This window comes from Salminus brasiliensis, chromosome 25 (genome assembly GCF_030463535.1).
Source record: "Salminus brasiliensis chromosome 25, fSalBra1.hap2, whole genome shotgun sequence".
In the NCBI taxonomy this organism is placed as follows: Eukaryota; Metazoa; Chordata; class Actinopteri; order Characiformes; family Bryconidae; genus Salminus; species Salminus brasiliensis.
This window is the reverse complement of record NC_132902.1, coordinates 5,890,618-5,915,424: the sequence shown is the minus strand read 5'-3', so window position 1 is coordinate 5,915,424 and position 24,807 is coordinate 5,890,618. Positions and strand designations below refer to the sequence as shown.

The 24,807-nt window shown below is 39.1% G+C and overlaps 1 protein-coding gene across 3 annotated transcripts in view; it reads left to right on the top strand.

Moving 5' to 3' along the window:
* Positions 1-24,807, top strand: part of cdkl5 (cyclin dependent kinase like 5) — a 62,168-nt gene that overhangs the window by 9,054 nt on the left and 28,307 nt on the right. For all 3 annotated transcript variants that reach the window (XM_072671803.1, XM_072671805.1, XM_072671804.1), the window contains exons 3-6: positions 475-509; positions 22,493-22,538; positions 23,598-23,734; positions 24,530-24,650. In XM_072671803.1, coding sequence (XP_072527904.1) covers positions 475-509; positions 22,493-22,538; positions 23,598-23,734; positions 24,530-24,650 — 339 coding nt within the window. The remainder of the gene's footprint in view (positions 1-474; positions 510-22,492; positions 22,539-23,597; positions 23,735-24,529; positions 24,651-24,807) is intronic.

Here is a 24,807-nt window from a genome sequence, read left to right as displayed (position 1 = left end):
GTATACAGTGTGTACATACAGTGGCATTTAAAAGTTTGGGCACCCATCGTCCCAACAGTCAGCAGCCAAAGACTTCCCTAAGCAGCATTCTTGCATCCCTAAGCAGCATTCTTGCACTCTGAACATTAAAATAACTGATACCTTCAAAGCAGAGGACTATATATAAAAAAATATTGACACATTCTCACCTTCACCTGATAAATGACATCATAACTCTGTGGATAGACCGTAAAAGAGCAGTGTATTGACCCAATACTCTCACAGAACTAGTTTTTGTATTAGGAAATGTATTAATTAAATAATAACCGAACATAGGGTTTAAGGGGTTCAGTTGCAAGACTGTTTAAAGTAACACATGTTGACCTTGGGTTGTGAATGCATATTAATATCAAATTTAGAGGCTAAAGGTGATGTATGATGAATGAGGCTTTTAGGCCATGGTCTTTTTCAATATATATTTTTCTTCCTTTTCAGGAGCCTATGGGGTGGTTCTAAAATGCAGGCACAAGGTAAGACATGTTTTATTCCAACAAGTTCATTGTGATATTAGAATAATTTGTCTAAATTGCAGACGGAATGTCTCAGCTTGAAAAGTATGTGATATGGATTTTTGGACTGATAAGCGATGGCCAAGTTTTGTGACAATTTTGTAGTTTGATGTGTACGCCATGTGTTCCAAAGACAAGCGGGGTTATCTTGGGAGATCAGTGGACTATCCCAGAGGAATTCCCATCATCCTGAAAGCTCTGTGTGCATGATGCCGCATAGTGTGAATGGTGTTGTAGCTGCGGGGATTTGTACTCTGCAGAGAAATAATGAATTGTTGTCATTAGGTTGCTAATTGTACATACACCTAGTTGCTTGTTGAAGATTCTAAGAATGTGATTGTTCTATTATAGGGTACTTAAGTGAGTCATTTATATTTTGGCCTGTCTCAAATAAAATCCATGTTGACATCAGGACATGACAGCTATATGGAATTTGTACATGTTTGCAATTCTGCAGCTAAGAGGCTATGCAGATAGGGAGCATGATAATGCTCTGAACCAGAATTTAAAAAAAGTCACTACTTGTTTTATATGGTCCTGAAAGGAACAGAAGCTACTGCGGCTGTCATGCATACGCAAGATTGTGAATGTGATTCTCCAGAACTGACGGGGGCAGCATAATACACATACCGGTGTAAGGGAAGAAGAAGAAGGAAAGTAACCATGACAATTACAACAACATGTAGAATGGTGCTGATCAGGAATCAGTATACATTCGTAATGAAAGAAGGAAACACCTTAAACCTATCTAAGACCTCCAGGTCTGTACACAGTATTCCATTTCCTGAAATGTTCCTGTTATTGGTTGTGAATTGCGTTCAGAAAGGCAAACATTAGCTTGTTTAGGCTAATAGCGCGATGGCTTATAAACAGTGGTATTAGCACAGTGTGTGCAGCGACCTCTGTTGTTTTTTATAACACTAGAAGTGCTGCTTCCAATCAACAGATTTGACCAAAATTCTGGTATCACGACATCCCTACTGTGACGCTAGCCTGTACAGGTGTCTGTTAGCTGACATAACAGAATTGGTAGTTAGTGTTTGGTTTTACTACAGCTGTTACTATCCTAGTCACATCATAGTACACCTCTTAGCTCTTAGTTTGTGGGGAGGAGTTCACTGATACCTAGCATGAAAATTCACAAAATCCTGTCAAATTATTTATTCTATTGAATGTAAAGGAGTAGAGTGTTTGCTTTGTACTACCTGCAGTGCAGTTAGACTTTTTGGTTGGATTTCAGCACAGTGTGGTGATTTTCCTGATCAAACACACCAGATCCAACTTATTACTTAAAGCAGCAATATGTGAATATTGTTTTTCTTTGCTTATGGGCTCCCCCCTACAGTCAGGAAGTGTAATTCGCGCTTTTAGCCTCCACTAAAGGATACACTTAAAAAAGCATTTCTGGGCAAGCTGAGAGACAGAACTTTCAGTAAAAGTGAAATAATACATTTTTATGTAATTCTCTACCCCGACAGCTTGTTTACCAGATTTTACACAAATATGACTTACGGAGTTGGCATGGTTACGGAGCGTGACACGGTTCTCGTGTGCGATTTCCGGCTCACTTCACCAAAGTTACATAATGCACTGAGTGGACTGAGCCCAGAGTTGCAATGATAAAGAATGTTTTACTCTATTACATGTCAGTGTTGTTATTTTTGGGTAAGAATGTTCTATAATGTTGCTTTAATTAGATGTTGTGGTAGAGCTGGGCACTCAGTTTGTTTCCTTCTTTGGACTAAATTCATTCAAAATGGTTGAGCAATATGAATCACACATGATCTACGAATCCAATGTGTTTTTTTTTTACTACAGTACTAAGTTTTTCACTTACCTTTACACCTGTGTAATTTGACATCACAATAAACGTGATTTGATTTGATGATCTTACGAAAGTTTTGGTGTGAACCTAAAAGCAGAGTCTGTTCTTCTAAGTGTAGCCATAACACATGTACGTAGACTTAACATTACAATCATGTGAAGTGAAAAAGCAACATGAATTACTTGGTTGCAATAGCACCTTTTTCAGGGGTTGGTTGCATTAGGCAGCAAGTTAATGAAGTTGATGTTTTGGAATCAGGTATGAATCTCAGCAACTTTGATAAAACCTTGATGGCTAGATCAGCACATGTGGAAGTCAGAACACCTCTAAAAAGGTCTTGTGCTGTCTTTCTGGTATGCAGTGGTCAGCATCTACCCAAAGGTGCCTCATGAAGGGACAACCAGTGAACCGATGACAGGGTCATGGGCACCTAATACTCATTGATGCACATGGGAAAAGTAGGCTAACCCAGCATAAATTGCTGAATAAGGTCATGCTGGCTGTGTCTTCGGGAGTTCTGAGTCATTTTGAGCGTGAGATTTTTAACTGTTTTAAAATCTCTGATTTTGATCACTGTTTAAATACAAATATTTCCAAATAAGCCATAGTACTTCAGTGGATGGCTTGAATGCTGATACCTACCATTAAAAGTTTACTCCACACTGAGATGATCACTTCAGTTCCCATTCCCTGCGTCCCCCAAGCAGGAGGAGACTGAAGCATGGGAGTGCACACCCAGGATGTGCCTTCACGCTTGGCCAAGTAGCAGCATGGTGACTGAGTGCCTGGCTGGATGATGGATGCAAGCACTGTAGATGAGAGTAGTTAGGGCTCATTGCACAGCAGCCTCACTTTACCTCAATACTCACCTCAAAGACAGGGCTGGGGTCAGGGACATTATTCTAAACTTTAGCCGGCGAGGAAAAATGATATCAACCAATATCATAGCATATTTTCCTCTTTTCCACTTCTCCTGTGGCTCCTGTACTTCCAGCGAGGATGCTGGAGGTGTTGCATTAGGCAAGTAGTTCTCTATAGTTGACTCTGTACTTGTTTTGGAACGCCTGCTTTCAGTGAATTAATCAAATTCTAATCACTTTCTGCCAAATCCTAAGACATATCCTGTTTCGCCCGGAAATGCATCAAATTAAGGATGCGAAATGTTTAAATCACATTTTTGTTTGGGGGTCTTTGATCCATCATGTCTTATGTTATTTTCTTCTTTCTTTTTGTCTCTGTCCTTTATTAATCACTATTTATGTAAAGCTGCTTTGTGACGACACAAGTTGTGTAAAAAAAAAAAAAATGTAAAGCTGCTTTGTGACAACAGTTGTAAAAAGCGCTATACAAATAAATCTGACTTGACTTGATTTGTTTGTAAGTAGAAGATGAAAAGCTATAATTGCCTAACAATTCATTTAAATGTAATTCATTGTGTATCTCACTATTAAGAATGTAACAGTTTTGATTGCTATCAAAATATCAGACACTGTAATGCTGATACCCCTTTCTCGTCTGAGCCTCTTGTATTTTCATCTTTCTAGAAACAGCTGTTAGTGATCAAAACCAGGCATCTGGATGCAGCCTATCTGTTGGAGAACCATCTGAGCGAAACCCGAGCCCAGTTTTCCAAAATGCATCCTTATATCTTCACTCTCTTAAGAGAAAGCGTTCAGGGTGATTCTGACACTAGACCATCTTAACTAAAACAGACAGTGTTCAGTATAAAGCTCAATCAGTTATTTAGGAATCATATTTGTGCATCATAGATTGTTTTGAGAGAGACAGCCCTGTGCAATTCTACAGAGTTCTGTAGATTACAACAGAAGCTAAAACCTGAACATGTGGGCATTATAATTCCCTGGTGCACATGCATATAAGCTGTGCTCCTGATGCATGACATTAGCATATTGACTAACTTTAACATAAATAGTAGTAGCATGTGAACATAAGCTATTGAGCACACATTGAGGCACATATCATTAAAATACATCATGAGTTTTTCACTATGTAATTGAATATGTGATTATGTAATTACATTCGAATAGAATATCAACACGAAATTAAAACCTTGTGATGTCTATGAGTTAGCTACATAAAACGCCAGGTTTATTATTCAAGAACTGCATGTGCCACGGTGCAAACTAGCTAGTTTACTTGCAGAAAGTGATCCGGCCTCGATTCGACACAACTTTCAGATGCAGGATCTTCCTACTGTATTTACTTTCTTGCTCCCGACCCATCAACAATCTCACATGGTTTCTTGTGACACATTTTGATGAAGGACCACGGGTGTTGGGTAAAAGCTAAACCCTAGCCAATCAGATAATCTGTTCTCTCTGAGGACACCAACACCAACTTAGAAATGAGAAAATAAGAGTTCTGCTATGCTAACGTGGCTGTATGCTTTCGCAGTACTGTAAGCCAGTCCATCAAAGCAGAGCTTATCATTTCGTTAAAGCAAAATCGTTCTAGGTTGAGATCATAAGGTTGAATGTAAGCTTGAAAAGCTACATCTGAACATTGTTCACCCAAACCAAAGTCACATACTTAGATTATATGGACAAAAGTCTACATCCACCCTCAATATCAGCGAGTCTTCCACCCACTCAGCAGGTTTAAAACTGTTAGGCGGTCGATAATAAGCATGCTAGAGTTTGGAGCATTGCTTTGAGAATTTTATTTCCATTCTAGACAGGAGTGTTAGTGAGGGCAGGATGGTAAACTCCCCAACTTATCCTAAAGCCATCATTCCAGAGAACACAGTTTCACTGCTCCACAGCTCAATGCTGGTGGCCTTTTATCCCTCTAGTCCACACTTGGCAGTTCATATTCATCTGGTACAGAGATGTCTCTACAAGGACTAGACAAGCTGTTTGTGTGCAGTTACACATATGTGTCAGCAATGGGTGCAGTTACACTGTTCCACATCCTAGGGCTTCACATAGGACATAGTGACTTTAGGCTCATGTGTGGCTGCTCATACTTTTGGCAGTCCTTTTTCATGGAGATTATATAAGCTGTGTGTGTGTGTGTGTCTGTATTTAAACACACCCGTACCACCTGAATAAGAGTTGCACACAAAGTTTATGTTTGTTAAGTTTGTGTGTGTGTGTGTATGGTTATTGTTTTGTGATCAAAAAGCAAACTCCTTCCTGCTAGTATGCGGCACTTGTTTCTTCTTCCATGTTAGCATTCAGGAGCTAACTGGAATACATAAATAAATAAATACATTATGCATTGAACTGCACTGAAATGTGAACTGTGAAAATGGGCAAAATATTTAATTTGCATTCATAATTGCAGTGTTGTACTCTAAATCCCCCCCCAAGAATGGGCTTTCGTGTAATGAAATAATGATATAATGGGAGAAAGTCACATACTATATTTTTCCCATGTAGAGAAACCAGCCCACTGGGATGCAGAGAGAGAGCATTGGTTTTTGGTAATTGGTCAGTCAGCTCTTTTTCCCTGCTCTGTTCATTAAACATGTTGAATATTTAAGCTGGAGGCCAGAAAAAACTGTTTCTGGTTTCTGTTTTTCTTTCCTCAGTCTCGTACCAACAAGGCCCTCATTAGTCTCCTTCACAAATACGGCCGTAAGCTATTTACAGGCATTCCGATGCACCGAGTTGCACCATTCTGGGGTTATGCTACGCTGGAAAAATGATCCAAGTTAGGATTACCTTTCCATGCTTGATTAGGAAAAATGCGTTTGACTCTAGGAAAAGTGAGCTAAAGCTGGCTGAAAGAAGCAGCTGTTGCTACTAGGAATGGAAGCTGGGATTTATTTTCAGGGTTGATTTAACACACTATTGTACTATCACAAATGGATCTGCACACAGAAGACAGTACTTAGCTGGTATAAAGATGATTTATGCCCATGGGATGTTTGTGTACAGTAATGTAATTGTAATTGCAAAAAATGTGCATTCATGTACATTGCTTTCCCTAGATATTTTGTCAGCATGTGCACAAGGCATCACACAACATATTAGAAAACAGATTAGCTAGTGGATAATAATAAAAAATAACAAAAAAAAAGCAGATAAACATGAACCTATTGGCACCATGTTTCCTGGAATGATGGTGCTCCATCCAGTACTTTTGGGAGAGTTAGGAAGATGGGAGTGAGGTGGGGGATGTGGTGGTCATTCAATATTCTGACCTCACTTGTTGTTGAATGCAGTTAAATCCTCAAGGCAGTGCTCTTAAGATCTAGTAATAAAAGTTTTCCCTGGACAGTAGAGACAGTGTTTCCAAGGATAAAGTATTTTGTAATACTCTCGATTTCAGAAGAAACAAATGAATAAATGAGCAGGTGTCCCAGTACCTTTGTCCATGTTCAGTTGATATGTGAGTCTTTCAGAGTGCTAGGCACCTGCTTAGAGGGGAACATAGATGCTGATTGTTGGGACAAGGTCAGTGATTTAAAAAAACGTTTAAATTTGCATCATCTAACCAACAACTATGGCAGAAGTGGTCTGTCTTTGTACTGTAGCACTTAAAAAGCCATGTTCTTATGCATTAATAAGCTTGAGTCACTGATTTAAACAAACCTAACGGAAGGAAAAATAGGCCACTAAATAGAAACAAATGAATTCATTCTTTTTCTTTTAACAACATAAATATTGTATAAATCGCTGGAGAGTATGATATAGCTGTTCTGTGTAGCCAGCTGCTAACAACAGTATGTTATAGCCAGTTTGGTTGGTGTTAGTAAGTGTGACTTTCTGAGGGAAAGGTCTGAAGGAAAGGTTTATTCAGTGGGCAGGTTGTATTGCTCTGATGCGTCAAACGCTTTTTTGCATTGTTTTTTTACAGAGAGTGAGACTAAAAGAGATACTCAGTCTCACTCTCTTTAAGAATGATTCAAGGAAGAGGATTAAACTGAAATATATGGCTACTTTTTAAAAATGTTCTGTGTACAAAATAATTTTCATAACCCTTGCCATAAATGCCAGTGGTCTCGTTTACAGTCTTTAATTTCTTGGTTATAATCCAGGTACAGGTTCCGCTTTGGTTTTGAGAAACTGTAACTTCAGACCTGTAGAAAATGCAGCTCTTGGCTACTCACTGAGAGAGTCCTTGTCTTTGCTTATTGGCACTGACTTCTCCATTGTTTTTTCACAGCCTTCCCAAGCTATGCTATCCCACAGAGTGAATATATCAATGGCCTATTGTCAGGGTCTGTAGAGGGCACAAGTTATTTCTTGTCTGTTGACATTGCTTGGATGTTTGTGTTTGTGTATCATACAGCATTTGATCTGGCGTTTTGAAAAAGAGCTTCAAATAAAAGTTCTTAAATGGTTTTTAAGTCTCAGCAAATATGCCGCAGAGCAACGGATCAAAAATAATAAAACAGTGTTATAACGCTACTAAAAACATGTCCTAAATTTAGTAACAGTATGCTATATTTGTGTAGAATTGTTATTCAAAAGCCTGTTGTGTAAGTACTACAAAACAAGCCTACAAATTTAAACAGTTCACAGTTGGGAAGTTAAGTGAGTCACTAATTTGGCTATTCAGAATCTGAGATAAGCTAGTTTAGTTGTCTCAGAATTCTGAATTTCTTGTTTATACAAATTCCATCAGGGTATGTTACATCAAATCTAAACGACTCAAGCATTTGCGTCCAAGAAGTAGCCTGTGTAATCATCAGCAAGTCATCAAATATTGTGTGGCATATAAACTTAGCACAAAAAGTAAGGAAATTTGTATATGCTAGATCATTTCTTTGTTGTAACATGTGTAAGGAACATGCATTTGTGGGATGAGCAGCAGAGCTGAGTATGTGGGTTGTGCCCATGAAAAATGTTGCCAAATCCTCTCTGCCCATGCCAAACTGCTTATTATGCTGTTGCTATTGACACTTGTTTTGAGCTTCTGGTGCCCCAAGGTGCTGCCACTCAGGTGCCAGATTAGCACCTGTGAGCATGGGCCCTGCTACAGTGGTCAGTCGATGTGTGCTCCAAGAAACGGCATGCCACGTTTGACTGATCTGGATGGGTTATTTGGAGTGAACCCTAGTACCATCTCCAAATTGAAGGCCAAGTTCCATATGAGGGGGGGATGTCAGAGACAGGCCGCAAATGTGGGCATCCCAAGAAGATTGCTTCCTCATCCTGTCAGCACTTAGGTACCGTAGTCTTCTACAGCCATGGTTCTCAAAGTAGGGTTCTTGACATATATGATATAAATTTTGACAAGTTCTGTCCTACAACTGCTACCACTAAAAACACTAGAGACATAGACCCCATGCTACATCTAGTTACTAAGTGCTGTAATTACACCCTGAAAACAAAAGAATGTTCTAAGCTAAGATTAAAGGTGCTGTATACAATTTCAAAGCAGTAGGCTTTTTATCAAATTTAGTGAATGTTTTCTAACGGTTCGTTTGATCGCCGGCATGTTTTTGAGCTGAAGAATTTTCTGGTGTTCTTTCTCAACCTTGGCTCTGTAAATGGGAAACAAAGTGGTTTGGACAAAGAAACACAACACTATTCCAGCCAGTCAGCAACAGGGGGCATTCATGTTCGTGCACAGGACAGAGAAAAAGGAAGGGCAGAGGAGGCTGTGAATCTGGCACAAGCTACATGTTGAACTTCAAGCATTGTCAAGGAGAGAGCTTCTGGAGGAGCACTGAAGGAAGGGGTGTATTTCTTTTGCTGTTGAGTTCTAATATCCGCGGTCAGGCTCTAGAATTTAGTATAGCACCTTTAAATTACACTACAGTCTTCAGAAAAAAACACTAATAGCAAGTGTGGACACTGTTAGCAGCTCAGCACACAAACAAAATCCCTAGCATTTGAACAGTTGTTTTGTATTTATAAAATACATTTGATAGCTTGAGGTGTATTGATTTTTTGCACACATGTAGGCCTGTGATCTTTTTTTTTTGGGGGGGGGGAGTAAATTGTCAGAAATAATTGAGATAAAGGATATTGTCATTTAAACGCTGACCTAGTAGCATTTTATTTCCTCCTTCTGCTTAAAGCCAAAATGTTCCCAGAGTGGAGATGTGGAATGGTCCATTCTCTTCCAAACATTCTGGCTGGAATGATGCTGTTTTTGGGGAAAAACAGCTTTGAGCTTAGAGTAACACATCTTCACCTGTCTCTAGGGGTGTACCGGATCACTAAACTCCCACAGTTCAGAACAATTTAGAGTTTTTGTGTCATGGATCGGATCAGCATAAAAAGGAGACAATCTTTGCTCTCTGCTGAAACACCACAGTGATGCTCTGCTGGATGTATTACCATTGTCAAATAAAGAGACACCAATGGCCTTTTGTGCTGTCAGTGACTGTGTTCTGATACTCACTATCCTAAGTGATGTGTGTCTGGTTAGTAGTGCTAAGTCTTTACTCTGCCTCCCCAAGATGCCTTCCTTAGTTTTGTACATTTTACAGTAGCTTTGACTGAGTTTGAGTTAGATATTGTAAAAATTACTGACAGACTAATGTCATATGTTCTATCGGAACAGACAGTGAGGCCAGGCACTACATGAATGATGGCTACTGATGACTACTGTTTTTGGTTCCCGTTAGTCTTGTGTTGGAATATAAGCTACAAATATTGGTATATCGCTTGAATAATTAGTGTGAAAGACTATATCAGCAATAAAACTGTACTCAACACTATAATGTTTAAGCTTTTGCAGTTAGTCTGCGGTTTACATGCATGCCGAACTGTGCGTACAGAGGCACATTATTGATTTACTGTTCGGTACGCGCATTGCACTCGTTCCTCCACTGGCACTCACTGGCTGAAATCAACTTCTCTGCTGAAATGGATGCAAGTAAACACAATGGGCAACATCGAGGTCAGCATAAATGATCACGGTCTTGTCCATATATTGTACTATAAGTCAGCGGCAATTGTAACAGGCCTACACACATTAAGGTAGAACACTTTGTGTACATTCTGCACTGTTTCCCAAGTATATAGGGATTTTTATGTGTTTGAAGGTTTTAGCCTCTGCTTTAGTCTGACAGTATCAGAGTTTAACCTTAAATAGCCTAACTGAAGGCAACAACTGCACATGATTTTCGTTTTCATCATTAAGTATTCTTCGCAGATTACAGACCACAGCAACCAATGAGCTTTTCCAAGGCTTTCCAAGGTTTAACACTTGGAGGAATTGAAGATTAAGCATCCTTTTTAACGCTACAGTGGTAGCAGGCAGAGTAAAGACAGGGCCATTAGAAATTTTAGCAGTCTGAAAGTTATTGCTGACAACAACCCTGTTTCCTCACCTGGGACTGAAACCAAAAGTTTTGGTTTGGTTCCTACTGGTGTGCGCTAGTCCACAGGTCCCCTGCTTACAGGCTGGTAGTTGAGCATCTGTGACTTTTAGGCAAACATACAGTGCAGATCCTTGCTGTAGGGCTATTTCAACTGTTCAGTTCTTGATGAAACTGTAGTGATTAAGCACCGATCTGTAACACTGCTCTTACTGTGTTCCAGTAATAAACAGAGCTTAATGGGCACATGGGGGTCAGTTGTTAGAGCTTTGGGTTATTGATCAGATTGGCTGTGGGTTCAATACCTAGGTCCTCTAAAATACTTCTTTTGGGTCTTTTAGCAAGGTGCAAATCTCCATCTCTCAATTGAAAAGAATGTAAATGAGCACTGATTAGCTTGCTTGATAGCGCTCTTCTGCAGTCCATAGCTAGTGATGCACCGATCCAACTGCACCTGTTCCGATACGACTTTGTACAGCCATACAAACCTTGTGTATCAGAGGATACCCGATTTGATACCATTATTGAATTAAAAAAACAGGGACTTAAGGCTTTTTGAAAGCAGTCAAAAAAGTTTGTCCCACCCTCAGCAGAAAGAATTGAGGGTACAGTTGCAGTGCCTGGATCATGCCCACAACTATCAAAAATAAAGAAATATCTTTCGTTTGCAGAAGCTTAATATTGAGTAAAAAAAAAACTCTTGTGTTGGCTTAGTTTTCCTTGTTTGAGAGAGTGGTATTGCTTGCTTGTTACTTTTAACATTGTTTTGACTTCATATATGGACAACCTGAGGGATACAGGACCGTCACTGAACAATTTTACATAGTGTTACACAGTCCACATGAGAGATCTCTTGCTCCCTCCACCAAAGATAGGCTACATAGTGCAGTAGCAGCGATCTTGCCTGGAGTAGCCATGAGAGATACCCAGTTCGCCCTATTATAAGTCAATGGAGCATCAAAATGATGGACATAATGTTGCTTTACATAAAGTATTGATAATTAGAGTATGCAGGTTTGCAGGTTGCAGGATCAGATAAGCACTACTGAACTGCATGAAAGCACTCATGCAGCTTCATAAGGCTCACATATCCTGCCAGAGACAACTTTAGACTACTTCAGAAGCTAGGTTTTTTTTTTGAGAGAGAGTACCTGTGCAAAACGAGGATTGTGTCAAATTACTTGTAAAAACTCCTCTGTGGTCAGAAGCTGTTATTTTTGCAGCATTTTTACAGAATTGAGGGCAGGAAGAAGAGGGGATGCAAGTGTGCATGTGTGTGCGTGCATTAGCATTAAATAGGTCACCTTGAGTGGGAATGCTGGCAGTGCAGAGATGTGCTGAGATGGTGTAAGACTCAGAAGATAATGCTGAGATGTGCCTTAGAGTGCTAGCAGTGTTAGTATTTACCACTAACAATATATTGTATGCTTATAATAATCTTTATTGCAGTGTTGGCCTCTGCAGTCTGATACCAGCAAGGCTCCCCTTCAGTGCATTTAAATTTCATGAGTATTCTTGATGTTGCTGATTAGCATGCTGAGAATAAAGTGTGTGTGTTTTGACATATCACAAGCTATAGATGGCTGCTGTGTTACCAGTATTTTTCCATCTGATGTTATTCTTTTTTTTATTGTGAAATTACCTTTACCTGATGTGTATGACAGTGAGCATTAAAATCTCTAAAATATCATCATCATGACCAACATCGTAACCATCTTATCAGCCTAGTCTAGTTCAGGGTGGCAACCGTTCAGCGAGGAAGCCCAGGGATCCCTGTCCCCATACACTTCCACCAGCTTCTCCTGGGAAAACCCCAGGCATTCCCAAGCTAGCCAGGAGATATAATTCCTTCAGTGGATTCTTGAACTTTTCCTGGGGGCATGCTTATCAAATGCCCAACCATCTCAGCTGGCTCCTGACAATGTGACAGAACAGCGACTCTACTCCAGGCCGCTCCTGCATATCAGAACTCATCATTATGTCACAAAGAGGGAGCCCAGCCACCCTGCAGTGAAAATGTATGTCGTCTGCTTTTATCTGTGATCTTGTTTTTTTTTACTGTCATTTTCACCATAGATGAGGGTGGGAAAATAGATTGACTGGCAAATAAAGTTTTACTTCAGGGCTTATTTCTTTTTTTACCACTCCGGTCTGGTATAGCGACCACATTGCTGCGACCACTGCACCTAACCTGCAATGAGTCTCATCATTCAGGCAACTCAAGCCCTACCACAACAGTATGGCACCAATTTAGGAAGGGACCTGTAAACCGACAGGGGGAAATACTGCTGTTTAATTTTGTCTTTCAATTTTGCCAGTTGGTTGTAGGCATGTGCTCATAACAGGGTCCTTTTATTTGGATAATTGTGTAAAAGATGACTGGGCTAAACGGATGAGCTACATTCTGGTTTCTGGCATTGATACAGGCTGAAGCAACATAATGGCGTTTCTCATCTATTAGGTATAATAAACATGGGATATCAGTTCACTCTGCATGCTAAAAATGTTTTTGTTTATGTGCAAAGATTTGTCTTACTTACTTGTGACTTGCTTTGGTTTACATAAAATAAATCAATAAAGAAACAGCAGATTTTTTAAAGCAGCAGTGAGCTTTTACCAGTACTGACGTAATTTGATTTACCGTCACCAGAAACCCCAAGATAATGGCACCACCCAAAACATCAGACACCTCCAACTAGGGCTAGTACAAATACTAATTCGCAATATTTAAAGACTTTTTTGTGATGCATGATATTTATCACGATATATGTAATCACAGACTAAAAACATCAGTAGTGACAGATTCTTAAAAACTACTATTCGGAAATTGACTGTGTATAGTGATTTTTATACAACATCTGCTGCTCTTATTAAAACCAGCCTAATCACATTGTTAGTAATGAAACCTGCAGCTGATCAGTGTTTATTAAGCACTAACAGTATCTTCAATATGCTTAAAAAACTCCAACTGTTATTTACTGTATACTCTTATCATGTGGAAATCAATCAACAGTTACAGTTGGCCTATAGTAGTACTTTCCATACGTATGTCTATATGTTCACGAACAAGATGTTTACTGATCCAGAACCTGTTATCTGTTGATATGTGACATTCTAACAAAAATTCATACTTCTTCGCCATAGTGTCCAACAACGTGAATTGATATTGTGAGCTGTGTGACAGTTGATTTTCACATGCAGTTTTAATCGTGTCAGTCTAAAGCAATACCCAGCCATTTTCAGTAAATCAGCCACATGTCAGGGTAATGTAGAAGCTGAAAAAACAGGTTTCTACACCCAGTGGGTTTGATCCCAAGCTTTCCTGCTTCGTCATGCGTATACAGGTAAACATGCATTCTCTATTATTAGGGACTATTGCTTATTCAGTGAAAGCAATCAATATTCACATCAGATTGGAATGAATGAGTCTTGGCGGCTCCATTTTGTTCTGTTTCAGCTCCCATCCATTCCTAGACGAGTAAACAAGGAATTCAGAACTGTTGGAAGCTACAGCATAACAAAAACTGAAAGTAAATTATGTGTGTGTGTGTGTGTGTGTGTGTGTGTGATGTTTTACACTAGATTTGCTGCATGATTGAATTATTTTTTTAATGCTATTTGATGCAGAATGTTCTGCTGATTATCAGCATGTACAAATGAGATTCCCTGTCCTCCATCATTCTGTGTAATGCTAGTCATCATGGGAGTTGGGAGCCTTCTCTAGGCATGCTCAGCTGCCCTATGCTATTGCATTAGTAGCAGTTTGAAGAGTACTAGCGGTGACACTTTATTTGGAGTGCTACTTTTTAGATTAAATGAACACTTAAATGAACACTCTCAATAACAGATCAACAACATTTCAGTGATGTAGCAGCATCTGAACATTCAGTACATTTTTAAGAGATCTAATACAGAGGTCTGATACATTGTATCATCCACAACAACAGATCTACAAAAGCTGTTACAGACTTGCTGCTGTCAACAGTATGGAACTGGATCTTAAATGGATTCGATTGAGATAAAGGGGCCAGGGTGAGGGTTTGGGTTAGGTATTGGGTTGAGGTTAAGGTTAGGATTAGGGGCAGGACAATATGGTTAGGGTTTTTAAGGGTAGGTTGAGGTTAAGGCTGGGTTACGTATTGCTAAATGGAAGTAACATTACGTCTATTTTATGTTGCATTTTGACAGTAAATTTACTTGTAAATAATGCATCAACAAAATATCTTCAAGATATTTACCTCCGTGTATCAGTGCTTCACTGCTGCTACTGCACTACTATATGTTGATAATGTGTTACTGATACTTTGTTTTTGTTTATTAATTTTGCGAAGGACCACTTCAAATACAGTGTTACTGTACTAGCTAGTGGGATTTTTTTTGTTGTTGTTTTAATTTCTTTATTAACCCCCTTTTTAGCACTTGCAATGCTCTGCATTGCACTAGAAGGGTTGGAACTTAACACATGTTCTGTGATACATATGAAGCCAGCCACTGCCTCTTTGCAACCTGTGGGGTCCCCAGCTAGGAACTTGCAACCAGTGGCAGCGCATTAGACCGCTGAGCCACTTAGAGCCACATTTATTCCATTTTCTGAAACTTTAAAAATCTGAATCTCATAGGCCTATTGAAATAAATAGTCACTGTATTTCACTGTAAGCCCATATGCTTCTTTCCTTTTTAATCGCGGTTCTGTATTTTGTAGCTTGTAAAATGCATCTTTCTAAGTTCTTCCTTGTCTGGTCCTTTTATATCTAATTGAACTTGAACTTCCTCTTAACTGCACACTCTTCTTCTCTTCTTCTTTTTTCTTTAAGTGTGGCATTCCATAAGTAATTATCAGGTAGATAGTTAGTGTATGCATATGCTCGGTAATCTAATAACAGTGGTATCGGAATGTCTGTATTTACTGAATCATCTTAACCAGTAGAGAGTGTTGAGAGTGATGTTGACTCAACTATTTAATACTCATTTCTGTGCTACTATTCTCAGTGAATCACAAATTTCATGTAATAGGTGGCATTATCATCCTAAATTTGTACAATGTGAAAAGCCACAGCATTTGTTTAGTGTATTAATTACAATTAACTGACCTGAAGCCTTTAGCTTCAGACCTTTCAGTAAGGCTGAGCCTCTAAAATTTAAGCAAAAATTGAATTTAGCCTGTGATTGACTCTCTCTCCTCCTCAGCATGCTGCTGGAAAGGCACTGAGCCTCATCAAATTTGCAATTCGACAGCAAACCAAGACCGCTTTGGTGGCCCTGAAACCCAGCCCTTCATGAATTATGTGCTTTGTGTCTCAGCAGCAAGGACGACCTAGGTTACACTAGCGCGGCCTGCATTAGCGCCGATGTATTAGTGCTACACAGCCTTTAAAAGATATACTCCAGCTGCAGGCATTGTTTAAAAATGGAAATGTTGAAAGCAGTGTTTTTTTTTCTGAAATGTTTTTATATTCAGACCATATTGCATGATTTATACAAAACATTCATTTCAGAGCCCACAAGCTGTCTCTACAGATCACCACTTTGTAAGAGCATGGCAATGCAGTATGTGGCTTCTCCACAGTCAGGATTATAGGCATTTTATGCTTTAGGGCTGTGTATTGACAAGACCCTGGTGATATGATACTGTATTTTGTTTATCACATTTTGGGAAAAACTGTAGAATAAAAACACACCACTACAGTTGCAATCAAAATTATTCAGCCCCCATTGCCCTCATTGCATCCAACTAGACTTGTGCAAGAAGCTGAAGCTGACTGTCAGCATGGAAACATACTGTTTAATTAGACAAGAATAATTTATTTAAATTAGTTATACTGTAGACAAAAAAAAAAGTGAGTCAATGCGATACCTTTTTTAACTCAAGCACACTTGTTTTCATTGCAACTGAAAGCAATCTTCTGGAATGTCCAACATACTTTGGGTTTTTTTAAAGCACATTTACTTAAAGCTTTAACTTTTGTAGTGCGGGCCCATTCACAATGGCCGATTAGTATCGGATCAAGATGGAGGAAATTAAAAACAGGTTTGCCACAATCTAAATATATATATATATATATATATATATATATATATATCAGCTTCAAAATGGTTATTGCTCTTTATGATCTTTTGCAATGCTCTAAGCAAAAAGGGGTTCTATATATAGTGCTGGAAAATTCTTCTTTGACTCAACAATTGATGCTACATAGAGACACTTTTAAAGGCTTGAAATGCCTTTAGGGGGTTCACACTGCACGTTTTCAAGGCAGAAAAAACACAAGCTGCACTGTTGTGTTACTTGGGGGCTACTACATTTTACAAGGCTGCTTTGGGCTGCTTTTCTCCCTGTTTCTAAGCAACAGTATCTTTGTAACTGTAAGTCAGCAGGGTTTGCAAGCTGTCATTTTGGTCCTGTTTCTTTGTTTATGAAATCGGTCATTGAAATACTGCAGACACTATTTCGTCCACCATTATAGGAGCCACTAAAGGCAAACCTTGCTTTTGAAATAATCGGTTGGTGCAAAAAAAAACACTCCTATATTTTTTTAAAAGGAATATTCCTTTTTGAGAGGACAGCGGTGCTCTGAGTGCAAGATTAATTAATTTAAATGCTCTGCTTTTATTCCAAACTTAAAAACCTGCTCAGCAATGTTATTTGCAAAACACTTATACACTTTTGCCAGCGATTTCTCAGATCTGAAAGGTTTGTGCCAAAACTCAGAGCTCACTAGGGGCGGTTCTTACCATTGCATCTATCATCACACAGTTTAGTTTATCATTAAACTAAATGATAAATGTAATTATTTATCATGGTTTATCATCACAATCATCACACATGCTGTGTTTGCTGTGGTGTTGTTGAGTCTGCTGTTCTTGTAACATTTTTAACAATAGCTAGATGGCTAGCTTGCTTTCTAGCAGTACAAATTTAAAGTGTTTATGAATTAATGTTGGCTCATCATATAATTTAAGGTAAGGTAATTTGTTTCAATTAATATTGTTTCAGTTAAGCTAACTCTTGTGCTGGTGCCCTGCACTGCATTGGCTCCTAGGTAAATTTCTACAAATTTCTTCTAACATACAAAGCCCTACATGGCCTCGCTCCTGAATACTGCAAGATCTTATTACATATTATGAACCATCAAGAATACTTAGATTTCAGGGTGCTGGTTTCTTAGTAGTTCCCAAAACTCAGCAGGGGGCAGAGCCTTTTCTTATAAAGCCCAACAACTCTGAAATAACCTTCCAGATAATGTTCAGTACTCAGACACAGTCTCAATATATAAATCTAAGCTGAAAACTCATCTGTTTAGTTTAGCTTTTGGTAAGGTTCGCGAACACTGAGAGGCTGGAGCTGCCCTCTTGCTGCTTACAAGCGATCACTCAGGTTTGTGGACGGTGGAGCAGATAGATGCAGGCGTTTTCAGGATGCTCCCATGTCTGTGTTACCTTCTGGCTCTCTCCTTTTAACTAGGCTGTTCTACTCAGACCGAGTCAGCAGACACACTCTGATACTGCTCAACATTCTCTGCTCTCTATAGAATCCATTCAGAACTAACTCTGTCTCTTTACCTTCTCCGAGTAAATGGTCACCCACACATCCAACCCGACCTGCTGGAAGACTGCTTGTTGGGGTCCCCTCTACCTGCGTTAGACCAGCTGCCACCTACCAGTCCGACCAGTTGTGAGGAAGTTTTTCCATGCTACTGTTGCCGTTGGCTGCCTTAGATAGGGGTCTTAGATTTTTTATGTTATTGTTTTTTCCTGTCTTTCCTGTCTTTTAGCTGCTTTGTGACAACAGTTGTAAAAAGCACTATACAAATAAATTTGATTTGACTTGACTATATGTGGTCTGAAAAAGTCCATGATGTGCCAACCAGATTTAGCCCAAAAGACAAGGTTCATATGATTTAATCACCCCTAAAGAGCTCTGATTGGCTTAAGGTTTTGCACAAACGTTCCATCGTTTTTCATTGAGCAGATCTGAGACTGGGGACTTTATTGAGTAAATTTTCAGGTTTTGAACAGAACTCAAATGCTGTTTCATGTACGAGTTGGGAAAGCAAATGACAACGCTGAGCAGGTCTTTAAGTTTTGAATGAAAGAAGAGTGCTGGAAAGTACATTCCCATTCATTAGCTGTGTGCTCAAAGCACTGTTGTCCTCTCAAAATGTAATATGTAATCCTTTTCAAAACATGGTAATCATCTCTCAAATATTTTGGCACAAAATAAACTCCATATTTGAGTTCTTCACACCTCTTTCAACTGCAGGTGCCTGGACCGTGCTGCGCAAAACAAGGCATGCAGCATAAAACACAACAAACTCAGAGTGGAAAAACAGTTGCTGTCCACAAAAGGAAGAAAAACACTCGCCCTGCTTCTGTTTTAGGAATAAGTTTTATGTAACACTGACATGTTGTGTCTGGCGTGAATTTATGTTTTTTGATTTGCAGACTCAGTATACTGTCTTTTAAAGTTCATAACACAATAAAGATGCTCTATTCATTCAGTCTAGATTTAAGGAATCTTCCCATTTTTAAACATTAGCAATGTATTTCTATTTAACGAATCTTACTGCCGGCCCGGTACTGAGAGCACTCTCTTCTCCAGGGTAACAGATCTGGCTTGACACCGAACCGTTTCTTGTCACAATTGGAGGATCCCTGCCGGGACGCTTTTTGAAGTGAGAGCCATGAGCTGCTCCTCTGTGGAGGAAGGATGTGAGGAAGACTTTAAAGCGCCTGTTACAGCACAGTTGGCCATGAAGATAAGACGAGGCAGAATCAGGAACGCATTGCGAGCTCTGTGGGGCTGGTGATTATGACAGTTATTTGACAACTGAGGAGTGTGTCTTTTTTTGGAATGTGAGAGTCTGGAACTTGCAGTTGTAGAATGCCACAGTCATGGATAGCCATGACTTAACACCATTCGCACGTCACGGTGGGAACTCGGGGGGTGGGGGGGGGGGTACATTTTAAAACTTAATATAGCCAGGAACCACCAGGACAGGAAATGGTAATTTGATTGACATGCAAAATGTACAAGGGCAGGTCATTATGGCCAAGCCATGCTGCTTTGCTATCAGTAGCCATAGTCCGAGAGAGCACAATTGGCTGTGTTGTTTCTTCCCTCACTTCCATCACTCTTTTGGCAGTGTTGGCTGACACAGGCGTCTGTTGATTTAGGGACTCAACACTTTTCTCAGAGCGCGTTGACTGCCCAGCGATGCCACATCAGCAGGACTTTGAAATTGAGGAGGCATGTGTTCAGTCCCTACCCTCCTAATGTGTTGCTAATAGCTAAGATCAGATGTGTTTCAGTTCAGTATTTCTGGGATGCCTTGTGTACACAGCCCTCTTCAGGTCTTGCAACAGCATCTCAATACGGTTAAGGTCAAGACTCCAAGGTCAAGACTTAGATGTTCCAAAACGCAAAACTTTATCACCTGTTCTTTACTTGATTTATGTGTGCGTTTTGGGGTCATTGTTTTGTTGTGTCACTCAGTGTCTGTTCATCTAAAGGTCATGGACTGCTGCCCTATACATTGTCCTGTAAAATGTTTTTAAAAACCTTTGAATTTATTGTTCTCTTATGTATGGCAAGACCCTGGGTTTACCCAGAGTTCACTGTCCACCAGCTGGCTTATCTGAATGCTAAAGTACTGTGAATTCAACTTTCACAAGCAGTTTATTGTATAGTATTGTATAGTTTGACCCACATTATGCAGAATCTCCAATTTTCTAACCTGTGTGTGAGTTAGTTTGGAAGATATTTTAGTTGTGCCATCCTTTGATATGTAGGTCATCCTGTTCAGCCCTGTGTCCTCATACCAGTAGGGCTTATATAATATTATGTAACCTAATCAAACACTTCTCTATAGGTGGATTTACTCCTGACTTCAGCCTCATTAGCTGCTGGCAGTTATCATACTGTGCCAGATTTTAGCACAGAAAGGGACTGAAAGAATATAGCTAACTTTGAGATGCTACACTGGCATTGTAATGTACTCATGGTGCCTATAGCTTCATTTGGTTAGTACTGTATAGGATTGCAGAACTGTGTATTGATGGATAAATTCACATTGTAGCACTGTGTGAAGGTCATCTTTTAGGAGCACTGTTCAGACAACCAGCGGCACATGATCTTTTAATCTAGAAATGTATTAAAATACATTTGTTATCGCTATAGGGAATTATAGTCTGTAGAGTTGTGGTCAGAAGTTTGCTAATATATGCTAATTATGGACATGAGTGTCATGGCAATAACTTTTTTTTTTTGCACTGATTTCTTTGCGCTGTTCTTTTCCTGTGGCAGAAAGGGTAAAACAACATGCATCTTTAGTAGAGGGGAGAAAAACGAGAATTTGTTGCATAGAGGTTTTCATTTTTCAGCAGAAGGTCAAAATTCTACAGACAGGGTCACAGATATACATACAACCACCTAGATTATTAATTGTGTGGTGCTGAAGTTCCTAAATGTCATTTGACTCCCCTGATTTAATGCTGTTAATGAAGTAGTAGGACTCTACTAATCTAGTAGTACTAATATGGTCTTCTACTATTCTGGTAGTAGAATTATTCAGCATGACCTCAAAACATCAGCTAGACGTTTGAAATTTCAGAAAACGACAAAAGACACATGTTGGCACTCTTTGAAAACCAAATATCGTTATATGTTATTCATGTCCATTGTGAGTATATGTAAACTTCTGACCACAACTGCACAGCTGTCCAACTCCAAAGTGCTGTGTCCCTCCAAAACCATATTTGAATAAGACTTTGAGACGATGTACTCTCCTGCTAGAATTAAAATTACATTATTTAAAAATAAGCCAACCTCCAACTGTTCATATTTTTGACAAAAATATATATTTTTTATTACGATGAAAAAACTCTAGTATGCTTAATCAAAGTAGCTCTGCAATTTGGCTGTATGTGTACAATGTACTATGGAACTGCAGAGGAGGTTGTTATGAAATATGAGAGGGACAGGTGGACATCAACACCAGTAGCAACAGGGCTCTGACCATGGGGAATGTGTGAGATCAGTAAATGGCTACAGAGCTAATGACTTAAATGACCTAAATCTCTGACAAGTCTGCATCACGATAATGTACGATTACAATACTAGTTAGTTTTATTATTAGTTATAAAATAGTTATAAATGAGTCAAATGGTATGATTAGGGCTGTCACTATTGCTTCATTAAGATATATTAAAACAACATTGGTTATAATTCAGTTAGAGTAGTAATTTACAAGTTGCGAATCTATGCATATTTTGCAACTTACAAAATATTGAAAATCGTGACCTCTGAGTTAAAAATGGTGTTGCCCCTTTTGTGTTAAATGTAAACTGTGCACATGGTGCAAATTAACATTAGCATTAATCACATAATCTGGCACTCTTTATTTTTTTGCATAAAAAATGTATTATAACAAGGAACCACTGTATCATATTGAATACCTCTAATTATATTAATTATAATTAAATTAATAGTTCCAACCCTAAATATGATTTGTAGCTTTATAACTGGTATTTTGATGTCGTGGCTTTAAAATGAAACAGTAGACTTGTTTAAATAATATTTTAGAGGCTCGTCTGACAGTTCCATTGTATTTCATCCAAGGGGCTGCAGCTTCAAAGACTAAATCCATTAGAGTCTGTGTGGTTAATAACTATGGCTAATCTTGAGCTAAATTACACCATCAATGGGAATTCTTATTTGAAGGTCCATTTAAGCCTGTGTTCAGGATTAATCTACATTTGGATAGCCAACCCTTAGAGCAGTTCTCAGCCATCCAGTGTCCATGCTTCTGTTCTGAAGGACTCCTCTGGTAGCACTTGGGACAGAATTCACACTAACTGCTTTGCATATTTGTTTCACAGGAGACGAAAGAGCTTGTGGCCATAAAGAAGTTCAAGGACAGCGAAGGTAAAAGATGATGGTGTTCTTTGTGGTTGTGACTCTCCCTATTCCTTATTTGCTTTAGTGTTGTGATGTCACCAGTGTAGTAATGCAGTAATGCATCGATCAGTCTCATAGAACCGATTCTGGTTACATTCTGGTCACAATTACATTTGCACCCGCACGAGGGCGCCAGCACCACAATCACAGCCACAAACGCAGCATGGCTGTGACTGAATTGGCGCCCTTTAGACCTTTTTTACAGCCACTGTCTTGTCCACCTGTACCGTTTAACAGAGCACCCTTCCTCAGAAATCTTTGTTGAGCTTCAGCACAGCCACCAGATGGGCAGCCAACATGTCTGGAAGTCCTTTGAACATGGACGGAAGGCTAGTTTGTCTTGTCTAAAGTGTGTCGCACAAAAGTGCACAGAGCTCAGTGGCGAGATCAGCTGTAAAAATCCGGCAGATTTAATTCTTCCACTATGTTCGTGTAAACATTAGCAACATGTGAGTAGTGAGTATTTTCAATCACACACAAGTAAACCTGTCCCACTGTTCAGCCCTACGTTCCCTCCGGTTCAGTTTAACACTCATTTTATTGGTTGGTTGAGTTCAGTCAGAGTTGGAACGTTTTTCAACTTGATGGAGTGGAAACTCTCCTAAGTGTGTATTTAGGAAGGTGTAGTCAGTCATTATTTACAACATGACTGGAAGCCGCTTAAGGCTACTATTCACGAATCCGCATTTACGTTTGGTACATGCTTTAGATAAAACATAAGTCTTTTTTAAACTTCAAATGCCATTGCTTGATCTACTTATCTTAGAAATATTCAAACATTTTATATGAAATATATATTTCACAGGATTAGTGACAAGTTAAACAAAAATTACTTCTTGAATGAATGAATTCTTAGAAAGCAAGAAAATTCAAATTGTCTAAACTCGGAATCAGACGGTCTAAAAAATAAAATAAAAAAACAGCCAGTCGGATACTTCTCTGCTTTAGTGAAATAAGACTGATTTTCATCAGCATAACTGTACATTAGTGTAACTGTCTGTCTGCTTTGTCTGTTTGCTCTGGCAGAGAATGAAGAGGTGAAGGAGACAACGCTGCGTGAGCTGAAAATGCTCCGCACGCTGAAGCAGGAGAACATTGTGGAACTAAAGGAGGCCTTCCGCCGCAGGGGGAAACTCTACCTGGTGTTTGAATATGTGGAGAAGGTCAGTCAGAAAGTGTGCTGTTTAATGGTAAATTAACTATTTTGTGCTGATTGCTTATTGTTTATCTGGTCATTCAGTATGTGGAAATGGCCTACAGGATCCCATGAGTATACGTATATTTTCAATGACAGATTATTAAGTAAAACCAAACTAATTAAAGGGCTTCTAGATCTAGGCTGACTAGCTCGGCAGGCAGCTAACAGGCTCTGCCAGTGATATTACGGTTAAAGATTTACTGAGGGATTAACTGTAAAACTGCAACATGCCTTGTTTGAGGCAGAGTGGCCACTGGTCAGTTTCACACAAAACCATAGAATGATGCACAGATCCACCAATAACAGATGAGAGGCAGATGACGGACACTTAAATCCACCAGTTAGACACACCGAGAAGCAGAGACAAATATCTTGACTTATCTTCACAGCCTTGTAACTCTGGATGTGAGTAACGTACTATCCGGCAATGAGATGCCATCAGAAGCCAAACTTTACATTTACAATAAATTGATTGGTTTAATTACACTCTCAGAAGAATGCATCTCTCAGCTATAGGTGTATTTTTGCAAGTGCATCTTTTTTTTTAATTATATATCTTCATATTTTATGCGACAGCAAACACATGAATATTCTCTTTGTCCACCCGGAATGTTTTATGATTTAATGAATAGATAGGTATGGCCTTGTAAAAAATTGTTTAGTTGAAAAAGAATGGAAAATGGATATCATGAAATGATACTTTAAAGATTTTTGTGTTGAAGTTTTGTAGATATCATATTTAAGATATTCTACATTTCAGAACATGTTGGAGCTGTTGGAGGAAATGCCCAATGGAGCGCCACCTGACAAAGTTCGAAACTACATTTATCAGCTTATCAAAGCTATTCACTGGTGCCATAAGAATGAAATAGTACACAGAGGTAAGAAGACCTTTAAGCTATTTTCTAATGTTTCTAATGTGTTTTTTTGTTTGTTTGTTTGTTTGTTTGGGTTTTTTTGTATGGTTTACCCTTCGGGAATTAAAGCTGTTTTTATGTGTTTTTATGTTTTTGTTGTTGTGGTCTTTTAGAACTGTCA